This window comes from Sciurus carolinensis, chromosome 7 (assembly GCF_902686445.1).
Source record: "Sciurus carolinensis chromosome 7, mSciCar1.2, whole genome shotgun sequence".
Classification (NCBI taxonomy): Eukaryota; Metazoa; Chordata; class Mammalia; order Rodentia; family Sciuridae; genus Sciurus; species Sciurus carolinensis.
In genome coordinates, this window is record NC_062219.1 from 136,867,661 (window position 1) to 136,888,619 (window position 20,959).

A 20,959-nucleotide genomic window follows, 5' to 3' on the forward strand; every position below is an offset into this window, starting at 1 on the left:
GTGTTTCTTGAAGAGTGTATTTTTTGATTTTGTTTATTTGGGGTTCTATATGGCTTCCATATTTGGATATTCATCTCATTCTCAAGGTGTTGGAAAATTGTCTAATATTATGTCACTGAAAAGGTTATGCATGCCCTTGCTTTGCATCACACTTCTTTTCCTTGATGCCAGTGATCCTTAGATTTGGTCTGTTCATGTTGACCCATGTTTCCTGAATAGTCTCTTCATGGGCTCTTATCATCTTGATTGCTAAGTTTTCAAGATTATGTACTTTGTCTTCATAGCCTGAAAATCTGTCTTCTGCATGATCTAATCTGTTCTTGATACTTTGAATTGAATTTTTAATTTATTGTTATCTTCCAAATATCTGTTTGGTTCTTTCTAAGAATATCTATCTCTTTATTGAGATGATCTTTCACTTACTGTACATTCTTCTTAGGTTGTTTCTTGTATCTTCTTTTAGTTCCTTGATCATTTTTTAACTGTCAACTTTTTGAACTCTTTTGTATTTTGTCCACTTTGATTTCTGAGGATTCATTTGGTGGGAGATTATAGACCCTGGGGTGCTTTTAATGTCCTTGCTTTCTTGTGTTTCCTGTATTTCTGTGTTGACATTTGCCTGTTTGCTGCAATGTATTGAAAGATACATTGACTAGAAGAGTATTGACTGGAAGACTATTGACTAGAACATTCTTGAGTAGGCTGCTTTTACTTGTCTGTGTGTTCCAAACCTGGGGAATATCTGTGTCAGAGGGTCCAGTCATCGTGTTCTCTGTTTTGATCAATCACTTACACCCTTTTAAGGGAAGCTGATTATTATTTGCAAATACTGAAGAGCAAACCATATACTACTAAGTCCTGAAATCTTAAAATGTTTTCTACAACTGCAATGCATCTGATGTGGAATAGGGGTGATAGATTGGCATTTAAAAAGTGGAGTTTTTATTGTACTCTACATAGGGTATGCAACTCAAAGAGAAAAAAGAGGCTGTATGAAAAGAGAAAATTAATAGAGATTAGGAGGGAAGAGAGTCACAAGATGATAAAAGTGTGAGTAGTTGAAAAAGTGTGAGATTATGGAGAATAGAAGGAAGACGTAATATATAAATCTGATTAATATATTACCCTAAAGAAGGTACCAATTAAAAAGTAAAAAACAAAAATCATTGTAGCTAGTCTAACAAAAAAAGCAAGGTAGAACATAGAGAACTAAGAAGCACACAAAATAAATATGAAAAAAAAATCTCAAGTAAAGCAAAAATTTAAAATATTTAGACATCCAAACAAACTAGCAAAAGAAAAACCAAACTAAAAAGCAGAATCCACCTACATACGCCTGCAAGAAGAAAAATCGCATACATCAGGTATACACACATTTAAAAAAAAAATCCCAGGGCTGGGGCTGTAGCTCAGTGGTAGAGCACTTGCCTCACACATGTGAGGCACTGGGTTTGATCCTCAGCACCAATAAAATAAATAAAGATATTGTGTCCATCTACAACTAAAAAATATTAAAAACCAAATCCCAGAAAAAAACAAAAATAATTCAGGGTTGTAGGAGGGCGGAGATAGAGGCCAAAAAAAAAAAAAAAAAGAATTGATGAATAAGAGGGAAGAGGATGAGAAGACAAAATAGTGTTGAAGAGAGAAAGAAGCAAAACAGAATGGAGAGTTCCAATCAGAACAAAACTTTAGATACTTTGAAAACAAGCAAACAAACAAACAAAAACAAACCAGGCATAACACACCCGTTTGGAACCCCAGGTTTTTAGAGAACCGAGGCGGTGTGATCACAGAATGAGAAGTGTTTTGGTACCTGGGAAGAACCTGTCTCAGCACTAGAAACAGAAGGGGACAAGGATGTGACTCTGTGGCTGTCTGTCCCTGGGTTCAATTCCCAGCTCCACAACAACCAAAATGAAACAAAACACAATTATTATGAAGCAACTACAGAGGAAAATATAAAAAAAAAAAAAAAAAAGTGGGGGAAATGGGGAAAGAGAGCATAAAGGAGAGGTAATAGCAAGGAGAGAGGGGGATAAAAGATGGAAAAGACTACAATCAAAATACCGAACGGTAGCATGGATATTTCCAGTTGACACATTATAACATATCTGATAAAAATCCTGGGTCAGAAAGCATTGGGGAATACAATTCCAATCGAGTAGGAGAGATCCTTCAAATCAATACATAAAGTTTTATTAGTAGAATAAAAAAGACTAACATTAAAGTGTCAAAAATTATTCTTTCTGATGTTTCTGAGGTGAGGGAGCTCTTAGACTTCCTGTTTTGGATTGTATCTAAAATAGGGAGGCAGAGTAGATAAACCTCCACAGTGTAACCTCAGAGTGTCTCTGAATGTGGTGGCAGATTTCACAGGTCCACTCCATTGTGTGTTTATTATGAGGTCTTTCTAGATCAGACTTTTGCTTCAAAGGTTTCTCTGCACTCAAGTCCTTGCACTTCTCCAGACTGGCCTCCACCTGTCTGCCTCTGGCATGTGCTTACGTGGCTGCAGTTTATATGTTGTTCCTACCACCTCAAAACTCTCAGTATGGTTTGATGGAACCTCCTGAGTGTCTTGGCCTCGTTGCATGTTCTTTCCCAGGCTGACAAAGCAACTTTGTGTTCCAAGTGAAATAGCTTGTCCCAAGGCTAACTGCAAATAACCCCGCTCTTCCTGCCATGAGTGTTTCTGCTGGGTGTGAGGACCCCCCTGGTCGACTCTCCCAGTTGTGGAGGATACCCTGACCTTCTCCTGCAGGTAGGGCCTGGGTTGGGCTAGTTGGAAAAACCTGCTAAATCCCAGCAGCTGCAGAGAATGTGATCACTGGCTCCTTTCCCCAGCCAGCTGACAGGGCCCTGTGAGCCCCAGGCCATAGTTCCTCCCAGCTGGTCTTTGCCTTGCTGTCCTGCTTTGGGGCATTAGAATGGTCTGGAAGATTCCAGTGCTTAATCTCCAGTGGCTGGTGGCGGTGCCTTGCCATGGGATATGCTATATTATATAAACTCAGCTGCTGTGGGAGATGCCCCAGGGTGGGCAGTTCTGCAAGTCCCACACTCTGAAAGGCTGTGTCTACAGTCGCTTAATAGTAGTTCTCACTGCCTCTGTCCCTCTCTCAAGTAGCAAATGTGGGTCTGAGATTCCCAGGAGAATTTCCCCCACTCAAACTCTGGACCTTTCAGACTGCCAGATTATGACTGCTGATGCACCCTTTTCTATGGTCCTGCCTTCAGCTTTTCTGCCTCTTGCAGTCCAGAGCCGCGAATGGGACAGAGCCCTGTTCAGATTGATTTTCAGTCTGGGGACTAAAAGTTGGGGGAACCTGTGATTCCAGTGAAAGAGAAGGAGGAAAAGAAAAAAAAAGGAAATTGTTGGAACTTGTGAATGTTGAAAATAGGATATAAAAAAAAGATGTAAGATAGAAACAAGAATGGAGATCCTTGCTCTTCCAGGCACACAAAGGTGGCCCTCTTAAGATGGATCCTTGTCCCATCTCTTTTGTCTTCTGCAGGAGTGCAGTTCTAGCCCTAGGTCACACTGATTTGTTGCACTGTCTTTAAATCTCTTTTGCTCAAACTGTGTATCTGTCTGATGGTGATATCAGAAGTTGTTGAGATCTTTATGATTCCTCTTTTTCCCCTTATGGATAAGCCACGTGTACCAGTGTTGTAGAATACTACTCTTCCACCTCCAAACTCTTTGTTTTTCTAAAAAACGAATAACCACCAAACCCTGCTATTCCCGTGCTTCTCTGAGTTGGTGTCCGTCTCCTCTCCCAGAAGCTCCACAGCCGTGGATCTAATTCAAGTAGGGAGCAGCCGTGTGCAGTGACTGTTACTCATCTGCCGGTTCCCTCTTTCTCTCTTTTTTACTCTTCCTGCTGGCCTGGGTTCAGGGTCAAGAATGCTTTCTGATTTTCTGCTTAGTAACCAAATTCCAAGTCCCTCCAAGTTTTGAGTATTTTCTTTGACACCCACTTCCCTGGTCAGCTGTTCTTTCACTGCTTTGATTCTGGACTGTGGAATAGTTGAGGGTGGCTGCCTAGATCTGCTCTGTCATCTTTCTTTGTCCCTGACATGTTTTCTTTAGAGAAATTTGATAGAGGCAAAAGGAAAGTGATAGGTAACAGACAGATGTGAGTTATAAGAACATGAGGTTCATTCTATAAACTGGACCTACTGTGCTGACCCTCACATGCTTTCTTTTAAAAAGCACTTTACTGGACTGGGGATGTAGCTCAGTGGTAGAATACTTGCTGCACAGGCATACGTGAGGCCCTGTACCCCACAACACCACTGCCAAGAAATCCAGTTTGCCTGCAGCCTTGTCCTGGGATTAGTCAACAGGACATGTTACATTCCTTAACAAGCAGTCTGTTACCTGCAGGACAAATGCAGGTCCCAAAGGCTCCTTCTTGCTGGTAAGAACACAAGGTACCCTGAAGGACCGGGACTTTTGTGACCTTTACACAGGCAGATTTCAGGACTGAGGGAGACAGGATAATTAGAAACAAATCCCCTAACCATAAAATCTTTTAATAACAGGTTCCAATTAGTATCTGTCAGTATGGGCCAAGGTGACTCAGAAATGCCTTGGATCTTTAGCATGTCATTTTAATAGAAAAATCTTTCCTCCTTTGATTAAGACCATGCACAGTGGTGACTTGAAAGTCTGAGCAGTCCTACTGTCTGTCAGATTCAAGAGGTGGACCTTGGCAGGTCTCTAGAAACCTCCCTGGGATCCCTGATAAAACTGGAGGGCAGGAGAGGAGGTACACCATCCCTCTCCTTTCAGAGAGGACCCACTCTCTCTCTCCGTTTTTCCCTTTTCCCTTTTCCATTCTCTTCTAATAAGCTCACACCCGCTGCTGTGCACACCTCCTCTGAAATCCTTCCAGCATCTCACAAGAACTGTGACTGGACATCTGCAGTTGCTGTAGCTCCACAGATGGCCTTGCTCTGTAACACAAAGAACTTGGCTTCTCAGATACAAGTGGGAAAGCCATCCTTGCCATTAATAATTCTCTGTAGAAAATATAACTGGAAGAACAAGTAATTTTGGGGGATAGGAGAATGGACAGTGGGAAATATAAGCAGGACTGAGCAGATAGATAAAATGAGGACAAGAAAATTGAACTTTTGTGGACAAACCACAGATTATGTGAGGAGATCAGTGAAGTGACATGAAGGTGGGATACATTTGGGAACGTAGAAGTAGGTTTGGGTGTATGAGGAGCTAGAAAGTGAGAATGAAAAGCGTAGTCAGCAACTGCAAATAACTCCAAAACACCTTTTCCAGAACAATTCTGAACTTCGTATAACATCATGTTTTTTCCTCTTAGGGTGCTGAGTTGGGTCCCAACAATATGCAGTGTGTGCTAAGATGCATACAGCTGCATGTGCATATTTAAAATTCATGTCCACTGCAATGATAAGTCACTGAGCAGCTTACATGGGAAGATAGATTTCAGTTGAAGCCCAGCCACAGACACTTTTGAAGCAACTTGGACAGAATAGAATAATGGCTCCAGATGAATAAATCTAGAGTTTCTGGGTATCTTTGTAAACTTCTCACATGATAATCTTAGACAAAGGTACTATGTACAGGCTTCTAATAAGCAATCACACACACGCACAGCAGTTTCAGTTAAGTATTCTCACTTTCAGTTTTGAATTGGTTGAATAGTGCTGCTCAGGTACATGTTAGGTGTGCTTTTGGTGGTCACTTGGAAGAACGTATGTTCCCCTGATGCAGCTTAGTACCTTGAAGTATTTTCTTGTTAGGATTGCATGACCTTTGTAGTAAATTAGCCATATAGTTGTATGATTAAAGTAACTCAGTAGAAAAAATTTCCAAATTTTAGATGATACATTTGAGTGATTTAAGTTTATGAACTTAAATTATTTATGAACATTGCAATATGACATCTAATGACTCTCATTACTGAGATCCCTGAGGGAATTGAAAACTGGTACCTGTGGGGGAAGAACACATAGATTTTGGTCCAGAATCCTTTGCTATTGTCTTAACTTTCCTGTTACCAGTTACAGGATTTGGTCATCTACACCTGGGCCTTTGTCACCTCATCTTAGAGGTGAACAGCCTACAGCCTATATTAGCTGACTGCTGAGGTGACTTTCAGCTGTGAAATTTGGCAGTCTTATTTAATTCCAGGCATTTTCTCTCTTGTTCTTCTTTTCAAAATGTGAATTAGTACTCTGTCTTCAGGTAGCTCCATGTCCCTTCTATGTAAGTTCAGTCCTGTCCCTGTTTTTTTTTGTGAGTATGTAGTCAGAATGTTCTATTTTACAAAACAGAAATGTCATTGATGAAATGCTACCAAGATACAAAGTTTAAATTATGTGGCCAGATGTAAGGATAAGGAGGATTTGAATTTATAAAAATCATCTCAGCTGTCCATTAGTCTGTCATTTGTATATTTCCTTAAGCTATCCATTTTTCTTTAAAATATAAAATACAGATCACCACCACCTAAAGTAGTGTACGTTATTTAAAACATTTTAAAAACACTGTTGTTAGATGTGGTAAACTTAAAAAAAAAAAAAAAAAAAATAGCAGTGGCACAGGCCTGTAATCCCAGGGCTCCGGAGGGAGGCCTAGGCAGGAGGACGGCGAGTTCAGAGTCAGCCTCAGCTACGGCAAGGTGCTAAGCAACTCAGTGAGAACCTGTCTCTAAATAAAATGCAAAATAGGGCTGGGGATGTTTCTCATTGGTTGAGTGCCCCTGAGTTCAATCCCAGTACCAAAAAAAAAAAAAAAAAAACCAAGAGAAAGAAGTTGTCACGTTTAAAGTTTTGTCCCACTTGAGGAGTTTAGAACACGAAAGTTTAGATCATGAAAGTTTTGTGAGGGAAATTTTCTACAGTGTGAGGAACCCAAATGACAAGAGGAGGACAACTATAGAGATTAGGGATCTAAGTGACTTTCAAGATTCTTTTGATTTTGTGCAGTAAACATTAAGTCTCTGTGTTAGTCTATTTTCTGCTTCCATATCAGGATACCAGACAAGGTTATTTATGACAAAAAAAAAATCATTGCTCACAGTTCTAAAGTCTGGGCAGTCTAAAATCATGGTGAGGGCCTTCCGTGGGTGATGATCCATGGTGGAGGAGAGAGGGTGGATTCTGAGCTTATTTTATTAGGAACCCGCTCCCACCGTATGTAACCCATTCTTGTTATAATGGAGTTATCCTGTTCACGAGGCAGAGCTTTCATGACCTAACACCTGGTGAAGGTCCCATCTTAATACTGTCACAGTGGCAATTAAATTTCAACAGGAGTTTTGAGGGGGGTATATTTTCAGACCACAGCAGCCTCTGCCATCATATTTTCTTAGTTGATCTTCCTGCTTTGTGGAGGGGACAGTGGGGAAACGTACATGCCATTAGGAAAGTGGGGCACTAGTGGGAGACAAAGGACACCCTTCATTCTCCAGAGAGTGAAAGCTGACTTGTGCTTTGCTTGTGTGCTCTTTCCAGAATCCGTGAGAGTTTCTACGATGGTTTGTTCAGCTCTCAGGAGAGTTACCCACGCACACATCTGCCTGGTGAGGAAGGTCCGTCCTGTCAGCAGAGGCCATCAGCATCAGGTGTGGGGCTCCAGGCCTGCTGCGTCAGAGCTTGTTGCCCGAGGAGCTCCCGGCAGCGTCACGGAGTTGCTGGGCAAATCCTACCCTCAGGATGACCACACCAACCTCACCCAGAAGGTCCTGTCCAGGGTTGGCAGGAACCTGCACAACCAGCCGCATCACCCTCTGTGGCTGATCAAGGAGAGGGTGAAGGAGCACTTCTACAAGCAATATGTGGGCCGATTTGGGACACCACTGTTCTCGGTCTATGACGACCTTTGTCCAGTGGTCACGACCTGGCAGAACTTTGATAGCCTGCTCATCCCAGCTGACCACCCCAGCAGGAAAAAGGGGGACAACTATTACCTGAATCGAACTCACATGCTGAGAGCCCACACTTCTGCACACCAGTGGGACTTGCTGCATGCAGGACTGGACGCCTTCCTGGTAGTGGGTGACGTCTACCGGCGTGACCAGATTGACTCCCAGCACTACCCAGTTTTCCACCAATTGGAGGGTGTTCGGCTCTTCTCCCAGCATGAGGTGGGTCTTGAGATGTTTCTCATCTTTGAAGGACTTCATGAACATTTTGTGCTAATGTCAACAAAAGTTATCTCAATGAAGTTGGTAGAATCATCCTTGCTTTAGTGAAGCGTCCACATTTTAATGATGTCTCTTATATATAGTTTCTGGCCCTCAGTCATACATGGCAGATTCGTTATTAATAACTTAAGAAATCAGCAGATGTTATTTTCTCTTGTCTGACCATACACTTTCTCTTAATACTCACGTGACATTCTCCAGGTTACTTCTTGTGAATGGATAGTCTGTGACTTAAATTCGCTCTTAATCCAGGTTGACTAAAGGTACAACACTGAAAACTGTGGTTAGGTTATTCCAGTTCTCAGTTAGTAGAAGTTAAGTATGTTTTCATGCTTTTAGAGATTAATGAACTTCTTATAACCATAGGGACTACAGATGTATTGACTTCATCTATATACTGTGTTCTCATTCCGAAACTCTTTCCTTACTCTAATTCACATGATGATTTGGAATGTCTTAATTGCAAAATTAAGTGTGTGTTTGGGTGCATAGAACTTTTTCAGTCAGGAAGTCTAATATTCTGGCCATTCTCAAAACCACTCAACTTTTTGCTTCTGTTGTATGTTTTCCTAATCTTTTAGATGCATTTTTTTGAGTCATAAAAATTTCTAAAAAGCTCGAGTCCATTTCCTAAGAAATTGTAACATCATTTATCCTTCATTCGTATGTTTTAAATACCATCTCCATTCTTATTGTAAGAAAGAAGTGGAATTAAAGTAGACTCAGGAAGTATTTCATTTACTCTTGTAGCGACTCTCCTTCTAAATATTGCTCATTGGAACAGGAGGAATTATTATGGTCACAAAACTCCCTCCTGCAAACACAAACTAAATTGGCTGTTAATATGAAAATAAATAGTATAGGAACCTTAGGCTAATAAATAACCATTGTTGTGTTGTATTGAATAAGTCATTAGCCAGAGACGATTAGAGGGGACTGTCTCCTCATTCTCTCCTTTTCTTTCTGCTTGGCTCTGGATGTACTGTTACCTTGTGAATTTATGATAATGCAACAGTGGATTAACCTTCCACAAAAAGGCCATCGGAGCAGGATCTCTGGGGAACTTAGATGAGCATCGTTACTTCTTGGAATAGTTGACTATTTTCTAAATTAGGAATAATAACTATTAATAAGAATGTGGATGTATTAGGAAACTAAAAGGAAATGAACAAAGACAGGTCAGAGTCTGGGAAATATGACCAAGTGATAGAATGTCACTTACAATTAATCTGTAAGAGGAGCTGTGATGCCTGTAATGTGATATACAGGTCACAGCACTGGACAGGTGTTCAGTCCAGCTTACCTCATTAAAGAAATAAAGCAGGAAAGTGCACCCTGATGTTTAAGCCTGCCTGCCATGGAGAGGCAACGAAGGCTGTGAGATGCACCCTGGCATTTTAATGGAGGCAAAATCCGGGCTGCCAGAGGAAGAAAGAAGGTGGTGAAATAGCCCTTTCCTTGGTTCATGTTTGTTTTAGTTCCAGTCCAATTTAGCAGGAAGCATGCATGGCTAATCTAGTCAGATAAAGTTACTGCGTGTTGTGATTTATAGTTTAAAAATTACTGCACATACGAGCATATGAATCTGATTTCCTTCTAATTTGATGAGGTGCTTCCATGTTCATAGTTTCATTTACTCCTCTTAATAAAAACTGTGTGAGGTAGATTATTTCCACTTCAGTATAAGGCATCTGAGGTCTCAAAAGTTTTAGCGACTTGCCCAAGGATGTGCAACCAGTCAGCACAGAGCTGAAACTGAAACACAAGTCTTCTGAATTCATTGCCTAATTTGTGGTATTTTCTTGATTTCCACACAAGTACTTTGTAAAGGGGCACCTGCTAAGAGCCAGGGAAGCTTTCCTTTCAAAGTGGGAGCAGAGAGGAGAGAGAGGTGGTAGTTTCAGAATTTTTACTCTCAAAGTATTGGTACCAAGTCTGATCTAATCTTAACCCTGAAGAAAATATTTTTTCCTTTTTTCTGTTTATTTTCCTATGGATAGGAATTTTATTGTATGTACATACATATACATAGATACATAGGTAGAATTTTATATATGTACACATGTACATATAGATGTATACACACACATACATACATTTACATATATACATACATAGTAAGGATTGAATTCAGCGGTGCTCTCTATTTGAACTGCATTCCCAGCCCTTTATACTTTTTATTTTGAGGCAGGGTCTCACTAACTTTCCCAGGCTAGCCTCGAACTTGCAATCCTCTTCCTTCAGCCTCCCACAAATGCCTGCTACCACACCTATTTATTGTTATATTTTAAAGTTTTCCTGTTATTAAATGATATTTGTAATCATTTAAATATAATATGTAATTCAGCAAGAAGAAAAGGAAATAGTTACAGGGTAAAAGAAACAATGATAAGCATAGAAAGGGAATGGACTATGACAACACATTAATTTATCTCGACTTGGAGGAAAAACCCTTTTGTGCTTTGAAAAATGATAAAATGAAAACTACAAGTGATAATAACAAATTAGAAGGGTCAATGAATAGGTAAAGTCTGCTCATGTTCTTACATTTAGGGAAAGGATAGAAATACTGAGTTACTCAAGACTACCTTCCACAGAGACACAGTAGAAAAAAATAGTAATTTAGAAAATCATCTCAGTTTAACAGAAGTCAGCATAAAGGAAATAAAATAAATTATGGTAGATAGGAAATCCAAATGAAAAATGTAGACATAATTTCAAATATATCAGTATTTATAAATTAAAATGTGTTAAACTTAGCAATTAAAGAAACTCATTACTAGATTGGCTACTTAGAGAAACCTGATACAAAAGCATACTTGATGTTGAAAATAAAGGATGGGAAAGTGATATATACAGCAAATGGTTACCAAAAGAAGACAGGTAAAGCAGCCTTAGACAATATAGGATTTTATTGAAATGATGATACGTAGGGTATTATACATCAACTAATCTTAATGAATTATGGACTTTTATGTATGCAGTATTTTAACCTTAATGGACTTAATGCAAGACTGAAGAATTAAAAGTTGAGTTCAACAAGTTCTTGATTATGGTAGAAGATTTTATGTGACTTTAATAAAAAAAAAAAAACCCACAAGCAGACAAAATGAATAAAGATAAAGGATATCTGAAAAATAAATTAAATGATTAAAAAGCTTGATTCATTTTTATTTTTAAAATATGAGACTATATGCATATAAATTGTTATTTTTATAATTGCTGTGTGTCTATATATGATGACCATATAAATTTTGTACCCAAGAGTCAGATATGTATAGTTGCTTGGAATATTTAAAATAAATTGCCCATTAGTAGTTGATAGCTGAAGTCTAAACTAATGTCAAAGAATCTGTAGCATAGATCTGTGCTTGCCGGACTACATTGTAGTTTGTTTAGAAAGCAATTATAAAGAATAATAAAAATTTACCATAGCCTCAGAAATTAAGAAAAAAAATCACTCTTCTAGATTCATGAGTTAAAGAGAAATATTACAGTAAATTGCATATTACTTACCACTGACCAACAGTCAAAAATACTCATTTCATATTACTCAGATGTGAGGGCAGATTGTCACTTTATTATGGCAAACCTAATGGGATGTTGATAACAGGGTACTTTTGGCATATTTAGCTTTAAATGTGTTTATTTAAAAACATTAGAAACCCTGAAAATGAGTGAATTCAGTGTTCAATTTAAGATGCTAGAAGCAAAAACGTTTTACTTAAAATCCTAGAAGGCAGGTGGGTTTGCCTTTTAATATTCCAAGTCTTTCCAAATGATATATCAACTGAAACAGTAAAACCAAGTACTGTAGATAACATCTACAACACAGCTAGGTGACAATATCCTCACAAATGGATGGGAAATCAAAACTGACAGCTAGAAGTTCTGCACTGTTAGTAATTGAGGTCATAGAGGGACACAGTGATGCCTGAGAAAAGGAGATCTTCCTAAGGGATCTTTTCAAATAATAAACTTTAGGCACCAAATTTACTAGTGACATTTGATAAAAAGTGTAAGTTTTATGTTCATTAATGACTACTAATATCTTAAAAATTGGGTCAGTCTCCTTACATAGCTCCTGATGGAATGATATGATACCAACTATAAAGACTTGCCAGAAAAGTTGGACTTGAACTTGATCAAGTTCTAGATTCCACAACCACATTTGTAGGACATACAGAAGACAGATAATAGCTAAAATCATACCATAGAGATGTAGAAAACCAATTCTAGACTGTGGAAAATTTTATAGCCGGGTTGCTCAGGATGTGATTTGCAGAATGAAATAGGGAGGAATGGAAAGTAGTATGTTTTTATCTTATTCTCTAGGGTCCTAGGCTTGTGGATGTATAGGATGTTGAGCTTGTATAAGTGTATCAAAATAGATTCTACTGTCAGGTATAACTAAAAAGAACAAATAAAAATTAAAAATAAGTAAAAAAGATTTTTAAAAAAGAAAGTAAATAGGTAGAAATGTTTAAGCATTGCGAAGTATTTACAAACGTGCAAGCCATTCTACTCCAGCTTGTCACTGGACTTCTTGTGTGAGCATGTGGATGGTTTCAGATGTTCCTAATGCTCTTTATGAGTTGCATGAGTGCAGTTCCTGTACCTGTGGTGTGTAGTAGGCCCACAACTCAGTTCACATCCAAGTGGAAATTTAAAAATGTCCCTTTGCCACAGTTAGAGAAGTTTTGCTCTGTGTGAGAAATGACCTGGGTTCGTCAAATAAGTTGAACAAAAACAAGAGGAAATCGTACCTAGAAATTAAAGGAAGATGAGCTAATTATAATGTGTAGATCTTATTAAGAGAAAACATTTTTAATGAAAGAAGAAAACAACATTTGAGGGCATTAGGAATTTGAACACTAATTGAATATTTAAAAATGAGCTTTTTTAAAAAAATTTTTTTAGCTGTGATGATACTATTGCATTTCTATAAAGACCTGCTTTGAGGGAAGCATTTTGAAATACCTGTGGGAAAAGTGCTGCAATGTCTGGAATTTTCTTCACAATATTGTTGGAAGGGGGATTCTGTATCCGAGGATGGATGGGAGAGGATTGGTTATAAATTTTAAATCAGCTAGGGGTTTTATACATAAGGATTCATGTTTATGTTTGCATGTGTTTGAAATTTTCCTAATATAAGGTAAGGGAAAAAAAGACTGAAGGTAGCATTGGGGTCAGTCCAAAAACCTTGACTGACAATTACCACCCTAATTTCATGGGGAAGACAAATATCAGGAATTTTTAAAAAGGCAGGACATTTTAAAGAGAAGAGCATAAATTATACACAACAGAAAACTAAAAACAATTAAAACTAGGATTAGTAACATCTTCTCCATCAGTTTCAGATACTTTTACACATGAGTTTTTACCAAGTTGTGAAAGACTTGTGTAGTCTGTTTCATAGAATAGAAAGAAACATCTATTTAAGTTCATTTTATGAGGTTAAATGTATTAATATCCAAACTAGTTTAAAAAAGTGTTAGAAGTTTGATCTTACCAAATATAAGTATTTCTCTTTTTAGTGAACACATAAAGAATTAAGTGAAATATTTGCAAATTGTGCCCTACTCATTATTATTCATATATTACATTTTGCCATAATGATACAAGAGAAAACACATTTGATTATTTCAGTAGATGTAGAAAAAGAATATGTTGACATTTAATTATCTCATTGACATTAAAAAAGCATTTGATGACATTAATGACTCAGAATAAAAACTTTTGCCAACTAGGAATAGATAGGAACTTGGCTGAACTTTGTAAATGATATCTGTCAAATACTGACAGCAAACATCCTAATTAATGGTGAATCATTATAAACATTTCTATCAAAATTAGCTACCATTTAGAATCAACTGCTGTCATTGCCCTTTTTCATCATCATGTAGGAAATTATAGTTCATATGGTAAAATAGAGAAATTCAGTTTATAAGCATTGAAAAATGAGCTAAGACTGCATTATTTGCATAAGATTTGATGGTTTACCAAGAAAATTAATAGACTATCCAGGTCAGTTAAAAGACCTGCTCAGAATTAAAAGACAGTTCAGAATTATTGGGTGCAAGAATAATATAGAAAAAAATTAGTGTTTCTTGTCTGTAAGTGATATCTGATCAGAATATATAATAGAATAAAGATTTCATTCATAGTATCTACTCAAACTTTGAAGTACCTGGTGTGAATTTCACATAAGTCGCTGAAGATATGTATGGACAAAATTATCAAATATTTCTGGAGATATAGCTTAGTGGTAAAGTGCTTGCTCTACCAGCGATGAGGCCCTTGGTTTGATTCTTAGTACTACAAAGTAAATAAATTAAAATAAATAAATATTGTTAAAGTACATAGAAAAAGGAGATACATACTAGGCTCTTAGTTTCATAGGTGGGAAATAATATTATGAAGATGGTAATTCTATAAAATTAATCTACAAATTTTGTGTAAGTTTGATCAAATTGCCCACTGGGTAATTTAGTAAAATTGAAGGATTGATTTTAAAATGCAAAGAGCATAAGTATAAGGAGACATGCCTTTTTAGGTATTAGGATTTATAGTTCTATAGTTATTAAGACACTTTAGCAGTGGCAGAAGGTTAATCAAGTAGAGAACATTGAAACAGTTCTTATAGTTAGGAACTTATTATATAATAGAAGTGATGTTAAGTGAGTGAGGAGATGGGATGTACTGAAACAATCATCTAGGGAAATATTGTTTTCTATCTCATACCAAATGCAAAATTAATTTTTGGTCAAATTAATCCATTTGTCGATAGGAAGACCTTATCACTTTGGTAGAATATAATATCTGAAATGTGAGAATCTGTAAGAAAGAAAAATCCTTGAGGGGAAAGCGTTCAAGTTGACTACATTAATGTAAAACTTGCTTAGTAAAAGGCTTCATAAATGAACTTCAGAGAAAGGCTAAAATAAATACAAAAATAAAAATATGGATAACCTACATGTTGAATGAAGATTTTCTTTTTTGTATAATTGATAGAAGATCTGTGTTGAACAAAAAGTCTACATCTGAAAAATAGAATCCAGTAGGAAAAAAATGTGTGAAAATACCAAGGATAGGTATATATGTGGAGCCATGGAATGCTCTGGGGTTTATAAAAACCCACAACTCAAATGGTCAAGGAATATTTTTTAAAAAATGTTTATCTCTAGCAGATAGGGAAATGTTAATCAAATGTACACTAAGATTTCATCTCACTTGAGTCAGAATGGCAGTTATCAAGAACACGAACAGTAATAAATGCTGGCAAGGCTGGACTGCAAATTAGTACAACCACTTTGGAGCAGTGTGGAGATTCCTCAAAAAACCAGGAATGGAACCATCATATGACCCAGCTTTCCCACTCCTAGGTATTTATCTAAAAGAACTAAAACCGGCCTATTACAGGGATAACTGCCACTACAACATTTATGGCAGCACAATTCACAATAGCAAATTATGAATCAACCCAGATGCCTGTCAGTAGGTGAATGGATCAAGAAAATGTGTTATATATACACATGGGAATAGTCATCATTTTGTTCTTGTGGCCGAAGACCTTAAAGAAGAATAAAATAATGGCATTTGCTGGTAAATGGAAATGGAGCACATCATGCTAAGTGAGACAAGCTAGACTCAGAATAATCAAGGATTGAAAGTTTTCTCTTATGTGGAAGCTAAAGTAAAATAAAGAAAAGAAGGCAGTTGTGGAGGGGATCAGATATCATGAAGATGCAGCAAAGATTCATGGAGTAAAAGAAAGAGGAAGGAAGGAAGGGAAAGGGGAAGAAGTATGGAATGAATTTAACAAAATCATGTTATATTCATATATAAAGGTACCCAAGGAAACTTTGTGTTTGTAGAAGAAATGAAGTTTGGTACAGTGGGGGAGGGAGGGAGGAGGTTTGAAAAACGGGGTAAGAAGGAGATTGAAATAAAATTCCTTGTATGTATAGTTTTTCTAGAATGAACCCAAATACTATGTATGTGCAATAATAAAAAAAGTACATTAGGTGGTAGCTATGCTAATTAGCTTGATTTAATCATTCTATAATGTCTCTATAGAATTAAAACATCACATTGAATTTCATAAATACATTATGTGCAATTAAAAATAAATTTTCAAAAGTAAAAAAAAAAAACAAAAAACCCACATCTGAAATCCTACTCTTATGTGGAGACATTCTTGAGTGTGTGTCATCTATCAGGAAACAGATAAAAATGTTCTTAACACTGTTAATGTTAGCCTCAAACTGGAACAACCCAAATTTCTACCTAGAATGGCAACAGAAATAAATTGTGTCTTTCATAGTGGTATGTAGTGTTACATATCTGTGGAAATGAATCACAACTACATGCTTCAACATGAATGCATATGAAAAGCAGCACTGAGCAATGAAGGAAAGTAATTGTATAATTACATTTATATAGAGATGAAAGAATGGGCCGAAATGGCTAATACATTAGGTTTTCATGTATTTGTGGAACAGTTGTAAAGGTTTAGTCGTTGCGCTGTGAAGAGCAACCTGATGTGATCTGGTGTGTGCATGAAAGCACTTTCTAATTTTCAGTACTATTCTTGCTGAAAATGAATGTGGGTGGTAACCACACACTTAGGTGCTTTTATTTTTCTTTAAACATGACATGGGTTTTCATTTTGTTTTGTTTAAAGAAGGAAAAATGGTCAAACATAGTAAGAGGTCTGTTGATAGAAGAAGGTAGTATATTGAGGTAAACACGAATCAGCTTATCTGTAATCAGGGCAATGCATATTAAAACAACCAGATGTTATTTCAAAGCTATCAGATTCGCAAATTTAATGATCTGGAAGACGGAAATGTCTAGAGGACTCCCCAATTTTATACCCTACTGTTAGGATTGTGCCTGGTTACCACCACTTTTAGAGTAATTTGGCAATTTTAATGAAAACAAAATTGTGTACTCTGATCTTGCATGTTGTCTTTAAAAACTGATTGAAAAAAAGAGAGAGAAACTTTAATGTCTATTGAGAGGAGCAAGGATAGGTAAAATGGACTCTGTATATTGAATATTTTATAATAGTTAAGATGAACTAGAGGTACAAATGTCAACAAGTATTAAATTCTAATATAGTATTGAGGGAGGTAAATTAGCTTTTAAAATAGATATTAAAAATATGCTCAACCATGAAATAGGCCTCACAGTGCATGGTCTTATGTATTTGTGCTTTCTGTCCCTTTCTTTATGTGCACAGGTACCCAGTTTTTCAATTAGAGAACGGTATAAGTGGGTGTGGAAAAAATGCATGAGAGTACAGAACAACAGTCATAATAATGATTACCTGTGAGGTGGGAGGAGGGAGAGTGGCACCATATTCTTTGCAAATGATACAAACTGTTATGACTGCTTGGTATGTAGAAGAATTTTGAGATTAAAATGTTTGAGACTCACTGTTCTACACCTTCAGTACTAAATTTTAGAAAACATTTATTGAGACACTTATTTTGCAAAGAATGGCAGGTTTCATGTATTTGAGAGACCCACCAGAGGGAGCCCACACAAATCCTATGTCTATTTAATGTGATTAAAAAATTTTAATTAAAATCACACACCTGGACCGGGCACAGAGAAGCTCTATTTTTCTTTTGTGCCTTGGGGTGCTGTTTCAGCCATCGTACTCATTCGTGGTCCCTATGGATGAAGTGAAGAGTTGTGTCAGAATCAGATGTTCTGTAGTTTCCTCTCAGTTGACTGCAGAGTTCTTGCTTCCCTAGTTTGTCCTCAGTCCCCTTGGGTTACATTCTCTGGGTCAGCTCTCTCTGCACCAGCACTGTGTCCTGAAGCTAAGGTGATTCATAATCAGTCAGCCTTTCTTCCTTCTTCCCTCCCTTCCTTCCTCCTTCCCTTCCTTCCTCCTTTTCTCCCTTCCTCTCTCCCTCCTTCCTTCCTTCTTTAAAAATCCATTTTCTAAATGCCTCTTCTTTTTAAAATTTTTATGTAAGAATGTGTGTGTCTATTTGTTTCTGCTCTTCCTGGGTAGTAATTCTCAAACTTGGGTGGATTATCTAGTACTGGTCCATGATCACAACTTTTTTTTTTTTAGTTTATGGGAAAATTGAAAATAGGAAATAAATGTAGCAAGTTTTATAAATGTCTATTTCTTCATTTTAAAGGGCTCTCCTCTCTCTTGAGATGATTTCCTTGCACTTTCTTGGGTCTTAAAATACTCTTTCTTTCATGAAGTAATGGAGATTTTAAACGCATGACTGCATTTGGCAAAGTAAATCATTACTTATTCCTTAATAAAGATTTGCTTAGTCCCTAGACTTCTTTGAATTTTTACCAATCTGTGAAATACAAAACTTTAGGTTCTTGTAAATGAAGACATAGTTAGGAAGACATTATAAATATTATATGGTAAATATATAATTCATGAATATTTACACAGAAACAAAGACAAATGGTTTTACAAGAGATGAGTGATAAGAATAGAATGGAGAAACAAGCTTTTGATATAATTTGATTACAACATATTACTGAAATGGTACTTCAGATACCTGTGTTTAGCTACTGACCCCTTTTCAAAAACATCTTGATCTTTTACTCTTTGTTCATGGAGGAGTGGGGGAAGGGACTTGTAATATTGGCTGTGCTCCTTGCCTGTAATGATTGCTAGTAGAGTGTGCATCCTTCATTTTGAACACCACTTTGGCATTCTTTGTGGTTTCCTTGTCAGAAATGCTCGTATTTATCATTAGTAAATTTCACTCTTGCTCCCTTTGATATTCTCTCCCACTTTCCAGATGGTTCATTAGAACCCTCCTGTTCTTGGGCTTCTCTTTCTGAGCTTCCCCACTGTTACTCTTGTGGTGAGCCAAAGGTAGTCTCTTTAGTCCTGCGTTCAGCCCTGAATCACTTTTCTGTCTTTCCGTGAATGACAGGGTTTTATTTTTCACCATGTGGTTATTGGGTTTCCTTAATAGCTTCATGTGGAGGGGCTTTATTGAGGGCATTTTAATTTGGCCTTGATAGATTATAGTCACCATGTTTCTCTAATCTCTTCTTTAAAAATCTTTTAGGCAGCACTTCCCCTGTCAGAAACACTTGAATTGAAACAGATTTTCTTTAATTTTTTCCCCCTCTGTCCAAATGTTTACTTAGTTCTATCTGAACAGTGAAGTAAAAGGTAACTGGTCACAGCAGGAATTCAGGGTCCATTGGATTTGAGTATTTGAATAATACCCCATTATTGGAGGACAAATGGAGATTTGGATGACCATTTGAAGAGAGACCCTTCTCTCTGTGGCACAGGGCTTTTGCAGATAATTAATTCTTGCTTAGGATAAGAAAGAAACTATTAGCCTCAGTCTGAGACCCATTACTGCCCTATAACATTATTTCCTGTAACCATTACTGTTGCTTTCTCAACTTACTGCCTTGAAGTTTATATATCTCCGGTGTCTCCATCTGGTTCCTCTGTATAACTGAAGACCCTGCACAGAGTAGCAGTTAATAAATGCACTAGGCTGTCTCCTTCATTCTGAACTGCTAACTCGCACACTGCAAAAGATGGCAACTGAGACACGTAACTGCACAATTTACCTGTCTGCTTTTGTGGTCTGACCTTCTCAGCATTCTTAGATCTGGTTTTCTTGCTTCAGCCTTTAGAGGTGCAGGTGTATAGGTAAGGGCCCAATCATGAGGTAGAAACCACACTGTACCTGGATCAGGGAAAATATGATATCAAGACTTACTATCCTCGTGTGGTTGCACATGCCTGTAATCCCAGCAACTCAGGAGGCTGAGGCAGGAGGATCGGAAGTTCAAAGCCAGCCTTAGCAACATAGGGAGGCCCTAATCAACTTAGCAAGACCTTGCACCAAAATGAAAAACGGGCTGGGAAGGTGGTTCAGTGGTTAAGTGCCCCTGGGTACCATTCCTGGTTACCCACTCACCCCCCCCCCCCAAAAAAAAAAAAAAAAAGAAAAAGAAAATTATTAACTATACCACAGCATTGCTGTAATGAAGGATTGGCCAGTAAAAAGCAAGGCAAAGTCTAAAGAGTACAGGACTACCAGATGTTAGAAGCTACCCCCAGGACTGATACTGAGCACTCAAGGAAGAGCCCCTTCCCCCCTTTCCCTTGCTCTGATCACTGAATGACTCAGAATTAGTGGTGCCAGGCTGGTGGAATTGCTGGCTACCGCACCCTGAAGTTTGATGCTAATATGCCCTCTGTGTATTGGCACAGGAGGTTTGGTGAGAATTGTCTTGCAGGAAGCAGAAGGAAGCAGCTGGCCGCTCTGGGAACCGTCGGGTAGTTGAGTACTGCAGCCTGCACTGCAGGGTTGGGCACTGCAGCCCAGGGGACCCGGCAGAAACTCCTTCCTTTATGGCATCTATGCAGTGACCTCTATTGACAGAACTTAGCAATCGCATCAGCTAGCAAAGGAAAAATATTTCAGGGGCAGCTGTTTCCACAAAGCAGGCAATGAAGGATTGGTTTGTGACTTAGAAGCAATAAATTGAAAAGTGGTAAAGTCTGTTTTTTCTCTCTTCTGAATGTCTAGAAATCTTTGGGGAGTTAGACTGTTATTTATCCAATAAATGGGTTGTCAGGAGAAGTCACATTTGAGGATGCAAAGATAATTGTTCTTAATTCTAATTTAATATTTCTGAATATAATTAGGTAGTAGAGAAGCTTTATAGTTATTAGTTCTTAGTTTATGGAACACCTGAAGGATAGAGGATGTTCTGAAGGGTAAAATCCT

General features: G+C 37.7%; 1 protein-coding gene across 4 annotated transcripts in view; it reads left to right on the top strand.

Moving 5' to 3' along the window:
• The window catches only part of Fars2 (phenylalanyl-tRNA synthetase 2, mitochondrial), a 499,052-nt gene that overhangs the window by 113,020 nt on the left and 365,073 nt on the right, over positions 1-20,959 (top strand). For all 4 annotated transcript variants that reach the window (XM_047558209.1, XM_047558210.1, XM_047558208.1 and 1 more), the window contains one exon: positions 7,504-8,135. In XM_047558209.1, the coding sequence (XP_047414165.1) occupies positions 7,524-8,135 (612 nt within the window). In that variant the 5' untranslated portion in view covers positions 7,504-7,523. The remainder of the gene's footprint in view (positions 1-7,503; positions 8,136-20,959) is intronic.